This window comes from Babylonia areolata, chromosome 20 (genome assembly GCF_041734735.1).
Source record: "Babylonia areolata isolate BAREFJ2019XMU chromosome 20, ASM4173473v1, whole genome shotgun sequence".
In the NCBI taxonomy this organism is placed as follows: Eukaryota; Metazoa; Mollusca; class Gastropoda; order Neogastropoda; family Buccinidae; genus Babylonia; species Babylonia areolata.
In genome coordinates this window covers 8,351,066-8,363,171 of record NC_134895.1, presented here as the reverse complement: position 1 = coordinate 8,363,171, position 12,106 = coordinate 8,351,066, and the positions used below count along the sequence as shown (strand labels likewise).

General features: G+C 40.6%; 1 protein-coding gene across 3 annotated transcripts in view; it reads left to right on the top strand.

Annotated features, from left to right (window-relative positions):
- The window catches only part of LOC143295004 (proteasome adapter and scaffold protein ECM29-like), a 73,054-nt gene that overhangs the window by 23,428 nt on the left and 37,520 nt on the right, over positions 1-12,106 (top strand). For all 3 annotated transcript variants that reach the window (XM_076606538.1, XM_076606537.1, XM_076606539.1), the window contains 9 exons: positions 204-342; positions 965-1,045; positions 1,985-2,177; positions 3,948-4,039; positions 4,968-5,102; positions 5,864-6,044; positions 10,185-10,372; positions 10,864-10,965; positions 11,913-12,026. In XM_076606538.1, the coding sequence (XP_076462653.1) occupies positions 204-342; positions 965-1,045; positions 1,985-2,177; positions 3,948-4,039; positions 4,968-5,102; positions 5,864-6,044; positions 10,185-10,372; positions 10,864-10,965; positions 11,913-12,026 (1,225 nt within the window). The remainder of the gene's footprint in view (positions 1-203; positions 343-964; positions 1,046-1,984; positions 2,178-3,947; positions 4,040-4,967; positions 5,103-5,863; positions 6,045-10,184; positions 10,373-10,863; positions 10,966-11,912; positions 12,027-12,106) is intronic.

Here is a 12,106-nt window from a genome sequence, read left to right as displayed (position 1 = left end):
GTTGAAGAATCAGTGGATTTCTGTTCCGTCTGAAAAAGTTTCAAACACAGTGATTTGGATTGGGGTCCCTTTGCCCTGTTTGCACATGGCCTTAAAGCTAGGGAGCTCTCTGGAATATGAAATCACTTGTGAGTGCTGCCTATAACTTTATTGTTGCTCCTATACCAAGTGACAGTTTTGCTCCTTTCGCTTTTTCCAAACAGAAAAGATGACATTCGCTTGGAGTCGGTGAAGGCGCTGCGAGGTGTTGCCAGTACTGAAGATCCCACAGAGAAGTCACAGAGAAAAAATGGCGACAGGCTGCCAGACTTTGTCAGCATGATCAGTTTCATCAAAGAAAAGGTCAGGTTTGAGATGTAGTCTGTATGTTAATGAAGAATGTATGTTGATTCTTTATTGAGAGAAATGAAAAGCTCTTCTGTTGATTACCCCTGAAAAAGGACAGCATAGATAGATTTTTTTTTTATGCAGTTATGTACACAGTTGATGAACAAGATCATTCACTATTCACATGTTGTGTTATGGATTGTTTTAGATACATTGGGTTTTCAAGATAGATTGTAAAGACATATATTGAACTGACAGGACTGACTCACACACCAAGGTTACCTCTCAGTTGTGAAGGGCAAATTTAGTAAGATGTGTTAAAGAGCTAACCGGTGGTCAGTCTCTCTTTTGATGAAACAAAGAGTAAGTTCTGTGCATAGATATAAGTAAGATTAAGTCTTGACATCTCAGAGAAGCTATGTTAAACTCACACTTTTTGTTGTGAGCATTGTTTTGGGAAGAACACACAAGATTATATTTGATGCATTGCATCTGGTGTTTATGAAGTGTGCTTTCAGAGTGTATTGATGATCTGTTGTTGTTGTTTTATTGAAATGCTAAGTAACGGTGTATGTTTAATAGAACAAATGTTTGATCCATTCATTCATGACTTCATTCCCATGTGGCGTGGCTGCAGGCGGCCCTGAGAGAGAAGAGTCAGCACAAGTATGTGGTGGGAAATGTGGTGATGCCCTTCAACCCCCTCACCTACACTGAGGTAGGCTGTTGGCAGACCTGACACACTTTGCCAAAGCTTGATCATTGTAAAAACAATCATTGTTAACCCTCTTACCCCCAGGTCGCTCAGCACTAATCACCCCTGAAATCACATGCCAAGGTGAATAACTCTTCCGATTTTCGATAGTGGGTAATTATAAACATTGATTAAAAATATAATTACCTTCTTTTGTTGCACATGTTTATTTTTCCTGTATTCTACACATAATAAAGTTGCAGAAGAATTTTTGTTTCCAGGCTCATGTTGCTTTGTATTTACACAAAAAAAAATAAATGCATCAAATTTGATGGTCAACTTTGAAAAAAAATTCTTTTAATTACAGTATGATTTTCTTTTGAATAAGTTTATCTGGTCTGCAGTGACTTCTAACACATCTTCTTTCTATTCTTTTTCTTACTCAGCTTGAATTCCAACAATGAACATTCTGATTTTTATGTTCTTTTCATTTTGAGGGATGGTGTGTTTTCCTATGATGGTCAGGAGAAAAACAACAGCAAACAAACAAAAACAAACAACAAACCTACCTCACATGTATTTTCTCCTTAATGAAAAGAAAAATATAATCCATTTAACTAGCAAAATCAGGAAGATTGTGCAGATAAATATCTACAGCCAAAATCTGTATTTTCGTTTTGTAACATGTTTTCTGTAGGCAAACACATTTTATCAGGACTCAGCAAATTCATTGAAAGTAGCAATATTGCATAGGAAACTTTCACATAAAGGAATGTTGACACTAACCTTTTGATGCAAATGTTCTGATAAATAGAATTGTGTTTTGTGATGATTAGATCTTGTATGCCGAAATAGTCCATGCAGTGGCAGAAGGGCAGTGACGATGGCAGACTGTTGTGCTATCTCCTGTCCATGTTCTGGAAGTGCCTGGCAGGTGAATGACTGGTGGACTGTTGCCACCAGATCGTGCTGTACCTGAGGATGTGCCTGGCTCAGGACGCGGGCCAGCCCCCCACACCCCAGCTGTCGGAGTTGCAGGACCAGGCCCCCGCTGTGGCCAGTTTCCTGTCCTCCCTGCTGTCCCAGCATCCCACTGACACTGGCCCCGTGCAGTCCTACGTTGCTATGCTGCGACAGCTTCTCACTGCAATTTCAGGTGATGACGACAATGATAATGATGGTGATGTGTAGAGTGCTGATTCTTTAAGCACCCAAAGCACTAACATTGATAATGATGATGTATAGGCTGCTTTTCCTTCTAGAGCCCAAAGTAGCATCAACAGTGATAATGATGATGTATAGAGTGGCTTATTCTTCAAGAATCCAAAGTGCTAACGATGATAATGGTAATGCATAGAGTGTTTATTCAACAAGAGCCCAGAGTACTATCAGTGATAATGGTGATATATAGAGTGCTTATTGTTGTCCACAGCACTAATGACAGTATTGGTGGTCAAAAGAGTGTTCATCCTTCAAGATCCCAAACTGCTGAGAGTTTACAACAAGGACGAAGACAGCTGAGATCATCCGAAATATGGCAGCATGTACGGGAATGTTTACAAAACAATTCCAGAAAACTGTTGACTAGTCTCTGATAGCAGTCACGGCACAATCCCACCATCAGACAGACCTAAAGTCCACAGACAGAAAAAATACTGTGCAAAAGATTAGAGATGCTTAGCTAGTGAGGGATGCATCCTTTCCCCTACCCTTCAAGGAATCTGATGCTTCGACTAGTACTTCTACTACTACTGCTTCTGCTGCTGCTGCTGCTGCTACTACTAAGTATTAGTGTTAAATCTTGTGCAGAGATAAATCAAAGCACACATTCAGACCAGCCATTCATATGCACCTATAATTTTGATGGAAGTGAGTACACAAATGCAAAACTTGAAAATATTTCTCTTGACATTGAGGAAAAAGGTGTGTGCAAAACTTGAAAATATTTCACTTGACATTCAGAAAAAAGGAGTCACTTCTCAAACGTCCACATCAAAGCTCAGAGACATTGACATGCCTGTACAAACAACAAATGAACCATTGGCCAAGAAAGAAATAACTAAGCTGCCTGTCTTGACTACAGTTAACCTCCCCATCAACATAACCAGAAAGCTTCCCCAAAAATGATTGGGTCACATTTTGTTGTAAATGTTAGTCCATTTCAATTTTGTATTTACTGGTGATTAATTGTATAGAAGATATGACCAAGTGTGGTTGTTTCATTGAGAGAATGCAGTTTGTGAATTTCGGTTTCAGTTTGTATGACCAATAATTCAATTATTCATTGCAATTTTTTTTCTTGTTCCACCATCAACTAATACAAAATCTTGTACCACCATCATCATAACCATCAACTAACAACGGTCCCCAAACCATCTTCACCAACATCTTGTAACATCATCAATGAAGTATCCTATACTTTGAGAATGTATGGTAAGTTTTAAACCTCTTCATCAGATTGAAAAATAAAAGTGATGAGTGAACTGGTTCATGAAAATTTGTACAAGGAGGTTGTGTGCGTGCATGTGTGTGTGTGTGTGTGTGTGTGTGTGTGTGTATGCGGTCTGCTTTTGTATTCAATAATAGAAAATAAAGATAACTCAGAGAAAGAAACATTTTTGCAGAATAATGATAAAAGTAATATGCAGCATACTTAGGTAAATTGTATTCTGCTTGAATTGTCCTTGATAACAGCCACACAAACGTTTCGATTTGTTGTTAATTACTGCTGCAAAGAGTTGTTTGTCAGAAAGTTTTTAGGATTTTCCTGTGTATGTTTTTAGAACCAGAATCAGTTGGAGCACACAGACCAGGACACATAAGTCTGATCGGTGTTCAGAGTCATTCAGTATATGATTATTTGAAGTTTACTGGAAAGGAGTTGGTTGTTACACATTTTCAGTGAATTTCATTTTGCAACATTCAGGTCAGGAGGCAATGTACTGTCTGCTGGAGGTCGTTGCCATGGCACCTAAACAGTTGGCACCCTACTTCCTCAAACACTTGGATTGGCTGAAGGTAGCTACCATTTGTTAACCCTGTGATGGATATATTTAGATCTGGTTGTTAACCTTGTAAATGTTCTTGTTCAGGAGGGTTTAAGGATGGATTGTGACAGTGTGATGTGTGAGTTTGGGAAGAATGATAGTCGGTGGAGGGACTGTGCATGGCGTGGTTTGTACTGTGTTTTTTTTTCTTCTTGTATTTACAGAATATTTTTTTAGATAGATTATAGAAATGTGAGAGCAAATCATTAGGATTTTCAGCCAAGGATGTTATGGAAAATGTAAAATTTTGAAAGAGAGATTTACATGTGAAGAGCGTAGACCTGATAAGTATGGTCAAGCTTTGAAAACAAACCATGTTATGTTGTCATCATATGTGAAATGCATATCGGGTTATAAGCTGCTAGAATGGTTTGTGCAACATCAACAACAAAAGCCTACTGTACTGCTATTACTTTTTCCACATATGTTGACCTTTTTCTTTAAAAAAAAAAAAAAGGAAAAAAAAAGCATGTTTACAAATTTTCTTCTCAACGATCACTGTTCCAGAAGCCTTTTACAAGTGTCATCATTGACAGGGAATGAGAGCTGATTTTGGTTCTAGTTGAAGTTAATGTTTTCAAACAAAACACAACAAGCAGAGCAGGCTGGAGGCCAGTCTGCAGCCTAAACAACAGTGCTGCAGGCCTGAAAGCTTTGTGGTTTTACTGGAGTCCTTGAAACACATGGATCTTTTGTGTTGAAATTTAATAAGTGACAGATATATCACTTTTGTCAGTGTTGATGTGTATTGTGGTTCAGGTTATGGAGCGGTGTTCCTTTCTTTCTTCAGTCCAGTTCTCCATATTAAAAAAAAACTCTGCAGTTTCGGTGTTTGGTTCACATGATGTGAGTTGGAACAGCCCCATGTGACGCTGCTGCTGTGGTCTGACATGTTTCAGGGCTTCATTTCCTCCCCCAAGGACGAGATAAAGCAGTATGCTGCTGAGATGTTCGCTATCGTCACTGTGGCCACCTCAGGAACAGAGGACATCATTGCTGCTGTCAAAGAACTGATGGCAAACTTGAAAGACAAGGTGAGCATCTGTAGGCTGATGTTTTTAGAGTGGAATATTTGGGGGATGTGATATGGAAGTGAATCTGTAATACTGTGTATAGGATCCCCCCAGCTTGAACCAAAACGTATGGCCAACGCAGTTTTTCATACCAAACCCCCGTTCTTTGGAATCAACTTCCTCAGCCTCTCTGTCACTCATCTTCGCTGCAATCTTTCAAATCCAGTCTGAAGACCCACCTTTTCTCCCTCCAGATTAATTCTCAACAGCTCATCCGTTTCCAGTATGAACTAAAATGACTATTTGTAAGTGAGTGAGTTTTGATAGTTTCGGGATTTGTTGGTGGTATTTTTAATTGTGTACTATTTACGATTGTGTGCTGTGACTTGTGTGTGCTTGTGTGTATTGTGTGGGGAAGGGGGGGATGAATAATTTTCAGCGATGTTTGGTATCTTGTGTCAATTTTTCCTTTTTGATATTCACATATGTGTTCTATTTGTAAACACCTAGGGCTTGTTTTCAAGATTAGGCGTAAATGCTCATCATCATAATAATAATAATTACATGTTGGATCAAGTTTCCATAACAGGAAATTTAGATATAGCTGTCAGTTACTTCGATGTTTTACTCATTCACTGAGAGTTAGAATGAAGAATGAATTACATGAACTGATTAATCTTTCCATAACACACACACACACACAAAGGGTCCAAGATGAGAGTGAGAGGAAGACAGAAGCAGAAAGCCAGTATAATTTTCAACGTTCCTGTGTCTCTGTGCAGAACACAGAGGTGCAGCAGGGCACGATACTGACCCTAGGTCACCTGTTGGGTCAGTGGTGCCGTCCCGGTTGCCACGGCGACCTGCAGGTGGAGGACATGGAGCATGATGGGGAGATGACCGATCAGGGCGACCGTCTGAAGGACCGGGAGACTGCTCTGTTGTCCTGCGTGAAGATGCTCTGTGAGTTCTTCTTCTGTCTGCTTGTGTGTGTGTTTGTGGCAGGGGAAGGTGGTGTGTGTGTGGGGGAGGGGGGGTTAGTGGGGGGTGGGGGTGGGGGGGCAGTCAGAGAAATAGAGAACCTGAAGCACAGTACAGCACATTCAAACCACAGCTCTGCACAGTACAGTAAAGCACAGCTTCGCATTGTGCAGTGTAGTGACATGCAGTGCAGCATAGTAAAACACAGTACAGTGCACCACAGCACAATGCAGTACAGTACAGCATACTGCAGGACAGTAAAGCACAGCACACTACAGTGCAGCACAGCATAGTGAAACAGCACAGTAAAGCCACATCACAGCACATCACAGCAAAGCATGTTACAGCATAGTACAGTGCAGCTCTGTCCAGCAATGCTAAGTAGGACAGACAGTAAAGCACAGCACACTACAGTGCAGCACAGCATAGTGAAACAGCACAGTAAAGCCACATCACAGCACATCACAGCAAAGCATGTTACAGCATGGTACAGTGCAGCTCTGTACAGCAATGCTAAGTAGGACAGACAGTAAAGCACAGCACACTACAGTGCAGCACAGCATAGTGAAACAGCACAGTAAAGCCACATCACAGCACATCACAGCAAAGCATGTTACAGCATGGTACAGTGCAGCTCTGTCCAGCAATGCTAAGTACAGCACAGCTCAACATATTACAGTGCTGCGCAGCACAGCAAATTAGAGAACAATAAGTCACAGTACTCCCGGCACAGCACAACATAGTGCAGCACAGTAAATCACAGTACAGCATAGTACAGCACAGTAAACAACAGAGCATATTATAGCAAAGCACAGCACCACACTGCACAACTCCGCACAGAACAGCATGCTGCAAAAAGCAGCATCACCGTGAGCAAAAACAATGAAAGTTATCATACATGATTCTATTGGTTTGTCTTTTGGTGTTTTTATACAGTTGCTAGTTATTCTAGTGTTAATAAATCAGTAGCAAGTCAAATGGATTTTTTCAGAAAACACACACACACACATACAAAAATCACTCTGTCTGATGTACAGTATTCTGGACCTAACATCAAGAAAATTTTGCTGCAAACCAAGTCAAACTTGCATTTGCCAACTCAGTTAAAAAACAACAAAAAAAAACAACAAGAGAGGCAAGGCCTTCAAGACTCACTTGTGATACACTTTAAAAAAAAATCCAAGCTTTTTATGTATTGAGTATACTTTCAAAATGTAATGTTTAAGATGAGAAAAATCAGTTTAAAGCAAATTAAGTCCCCTAGCATTAATTACGGAGTAATTTCCCTTTTTTACTATCTGCATCAAAAACGTTTGCAAAATAAATAAAACTTCCATGCTTAGCAAAAAAAGTTCCTGTTTGAACAAAAAATGATAATAATGACTGCTCTTGTTGTTGGGTCAGAATATCAGATCAGAGTGCCAAGTTTAGAGAATACAAAAAAAATAAATATAACAGTAAATGCAGTTTGCATATAATTAGGCTTCATTTAAAAAAAAAAATTTTGTGCCCATCCCAGAGGTGCAATATTGTTTTAAACAAGATGACTGGAAAGAACTGAATTTTTCTTATTTTTATGCCTAATTTGGTGTTGTCAACTGACAAAGTATTTGCAGAGAAAATGTCAGTGTTAAAGTTTACCACGGACACACAGACACACACACACACACACACACACACACACACAGACAACCGAACACTGGGTTAAAACATAGACTCACTTTGTTTACACAAGTGAGTCAAAAACAAAAACGATTCCACCCTCCATTTAACCCCTTCACTGCTAGTACGTTTTGCTATGGCCTATGCTGAGAAAATTTTCAGAAAAACAAGAAAAACACGCCAATGATTTTAATTTGCTTATATTTCAAAAAGTACTGAAGATAAGTGCATAAAAGTATATATCAAATGAAAGGAAAATGAACCAAGATTTTGTTTTTGATACTCACATGTTCAAATAATGAGTCAATCTGACAGAAAATTTCCATCAAATGCATTAATAAAAAAAAATTGGGACTGTCATTCCATCACGTAGGTGCTACAATATCAACCAGGTTATCAACCTGTCTTTCTTGTGACTGTTGTGATCAACCACACACACTGTCAAGGCTGAGCAACAGTGTCCAGGTGCATAAGACTCCAACACAGTCCACACAAAGAATGAAAAGGGTGTACTCACCCAGGATCTACCGCCAGTAAAAACGCTGTGTGGGGTACTTGCAGAAACAGTCTTCAAGACACAGTGCTGGTTTGCTGGGGCAGTCTGGGCAGTAGAACCCCACACCCTTTCTTTGTCCTTTCTTCCAGCAGACTCTGCACCTCCTTTGTGGCCAGGCCTTCTGTGGGGTAGGTGGGATGAAGTGTCGTCCACACAAGACAAACAGCGTGGTCATCTTTAGCAGTGTCTTGGTCACCAAAAATCATGGCACTAATTACATCCTTCTGAAGTCCAGGAGTGTAGTGCTGTTGCCTGCTTTTTTGCAGAGGATGTGTGCATTCAGCATGGCAGTTTGTAGAAAATGCACACACAGCTATTTGTACCACTTCAAGGTTTTCCTTGTGACATCGTAGGGCTGCAACTGTTGGTCATGATGGTCCATGGCACCCATGTTTTTGTTGTAATCCAGAATTGCTGGAGGCTTGTTTACTGCCCTTTGGTCTTGCTGCTGCTGGTCTTCAGTTGTAGGTTTGTGGCAAGTTGTCAACTCCAGATGGTCCAGGATGAACATCATGATCATCAGCATGCTGCATACCTGAAACACATTGCATAAAAGACTAAGTCTGTTGGGTTTGGGGTTTGTTTGTTTTGTTTGTTTTGTTTTTTTTACATATAAAAAGATCATGAAATGGTACCATTTTATTTCTGACTGTTTTCAGAAGCTGAAATACAAACACACACATACCTGCCCCTCCCCCCACCCCAACCCCCCAAAACACACACACACTGAAACTGGTTCATGGTATGCCACACCCCCTTCATTTTCTCTTTCTCATACAAAACAAAATGACAACACATCACACACACACACACACACACACGCACACACACACACTTCTACAAGTGTTGCATTTACAAAGTAATTTAGGCATACAGTTCTGTGTATCATTCTCTGATTTCAGTTTTATAAACACCTCTCTCTCTCTCTCACACACACACACACACACACACAACAACAACAACAACAACAACAATAACAACAACAACAAACCAATACACACTCAGGAACGAACACACAGAAAGCTGCAGGCGAGCGACACACGCTGTCATCAACAATGAGCCAGCCAGCAAGCCACGCCCCCCTGGGCTGTGATGGTCAGAAACAGTACCCACGTGACTGACTCTCACACACACACACTGATCAGTGACTGACGAAGCCACTTACCACAGCTGACACATTCAAAACACACACAATGCAGTCATATTCATTGTTACAACAAACGGAGAGCAAATAATAAACTGACAAACCTCGAAAACACCCACCTGCATCTTGAATCAGCTGAGCTTGTCTGTCTTCAGTTTCGTCAAACAATGCGAGTTCCCACCCCCCTCCACTGTCAAAATCAGCGTCTTCGGCATCAACTTCACGCAGTTCTGTCTCATTCAGTCCACAATCTTCATCTCTACTGTTTGCATCGCGAAAGAATTCTTTCAATACAAGTGCAAGTGTTGGGGTTTGTCTGCGTTCAGCCATGGCTTTGCAAACACAACTTGAGCTTCGCACAAACTTGCAAAACTTTCGCCATAAATATGACAATCCAATGAATAATTTTAGCTTATGGAACTCAGGAGATAAAGAGCTCTCAGGGGAGCTAATTTAATGGTTAGCAGACTGTATTTTCTGCAATGCGGGACTCGAAACATAGAACGTTGTAACATGACGTACGGCGCACGTCAATACAGCATTGCTGAGCGACATTTCATGACGTACGCCGTACGTCAACAGCGCAGTCAAGAGGTTAAGCAAACAAGAATTAACAACTCGCTCCCCAAGAACACACTCAGTGTGACATACAGTGCTTGGATTTGAAACAAGCAAGATGCCATCAACTGCAAATCAGTTAAAACTTGTCTTGAGCCACCTTGGTTCTCATATTCTCATGTTGTTCTGTTGTCTTTTTCAGATCCGTTCCTGAACTCAGAGAACGCAGGACTGAAAGGTGCTGTGTGCATAGCGCTGGGAGAGATCGCCAAGAGCACAGCGTTGCCACTGCCTTCAGGCGAAGAAGAGGACTCAGCTGAAGAGATCACCAAACTGTCCCTTCTCAAGAAACTGATAGGCATGGTCAAGACTGCCAAGGAAACCAACAAAGTGGGTTCTGGTCACACCTGTTTTTCCTCATTAAGGAGGTTTTTTTAATTGTTTAGTATTGTGTTGAGTTTGGTGGTGATATTAAGAAGAAAAAAATAGAGTTCTTACAGTTGGTAACTGCCAACCAGCTGACAAGAACAAAATGAATATGTTTTTTTTTTATTGTTTGCTTTTTATTTGTTGTTATGAATGGTGTATTACTCTCCAGGGGATTTGATCTTTTTTGTATACTGTTTTGATTTTTGCTTCTTCTTTTTTTTCTCTTCCATATCCATGGAAAAAAAGAATCATGTATGAATTAATTTGCTTTAATGTTTTATCCTGTAATTGTTCACGTAGAATTGATGCTGAGAAAATATTCAAGATGTTTAACATTGGATATTGTGAGCAGATCTGTGGGGTCAATAATAAGCATCTGAGGCAAAACTGGCCAGGATCTACTGTACCAAGTTATGAATGCTTGGATGTGGTTACTGTTTTTTTTGTAACAGACAAAGGAGAGAGCAGCTCTATGCCTTGGATGCCTGTGTGTGGGAGAGGCAGACTTTCCACACAGAAAAAAGGCCATGGAAGAGCTGTTTACTGCAGTGCAGGTAGCTTGTGTGTGTGGTGTGTGTGTGTGTGTGTGTGTGTGTGTGTAGTCACTTCTATGCATGAATGTGTTAAAAAGAAACCTATGAGTCAAATAATGCATGTTACCAGCTGCAGTGGGGAAGTGGTTAGACCTCAGTTTCAGTCCCCTCCACTTCCATGCTTTGGGGTGAGTTCCTGTCAGAGTCTTTGGTGTCAGCAGAATCATGGGGAACAAAGCGATCTTCACTCTGGAGGGGATGCTCACTCAGTCTTGCTCTGCAAATAAGCATTTAATGTCCTCAGTGTGGGTCTTATTGGATGGTTTCCTGCATATGTTGAATCAGAACAGGCATAACTGAATGCCACTGAAGTGACTCAGAACTACTGCAGGGTCTCCTCTGGTGTGTGGCCTCCAGACGACTTAACGTTGATGGTTCTCCCCAGACTGCTGTCGCTGGAGCACAGCAGGCGAATGTGGCTGGGTGTGAAGATGTTTGGACTTGGAATGAGCCATCAGTAATGCTTCTTAGACCATGCAGATTGTGGGGCTGCAAAAAATAACACAAAAAGACATGTTTGCATCCAGACTTACACCCATATGTGAAACAGTACAGTACTGCATGGTTCACATGTTAATTGACCATCCACTAAAACTCACAAGAAATTCACAATTGCTGTTGTTCTTTACATTGTTTGGAATATTGTTTTGTTGTGTGTCTGTGTCTGCTTATATAGATATTATGGAAAGAAATTTGGGAATCATACAATTTATGTTTGCATCAAGACCTACACCCACACATAATGCAGCAAAACTCACAGCACTCAAAACAATCCACACAATAAAGCACCATCAGTACCTTAACCAAAAAAGCCCTAGAAATTCATAAACAAAAGTTATGTTCTGGTAATTTGATACAAGTTCGTTTTATTTATTTGTTTATTTGTTTTTCTTTTGTGTTATCCTCAGAGCAAACAAGTAGAGCTTCAGTTCAGCATTGCCCTTGCCCTGTCTTGGGCTGCTCAGGGACGGAAAGCTCCAGTTGCTCGAGATGCTTGGTCCCAGACTGAGGCAGATTTTGAGGTAAAAATGGGTGTGCATCCTTACGTGTTTCATACATTATATGCGTGTTTGTGTTTGCAAGTGTGCGTATGTTAGTGTGT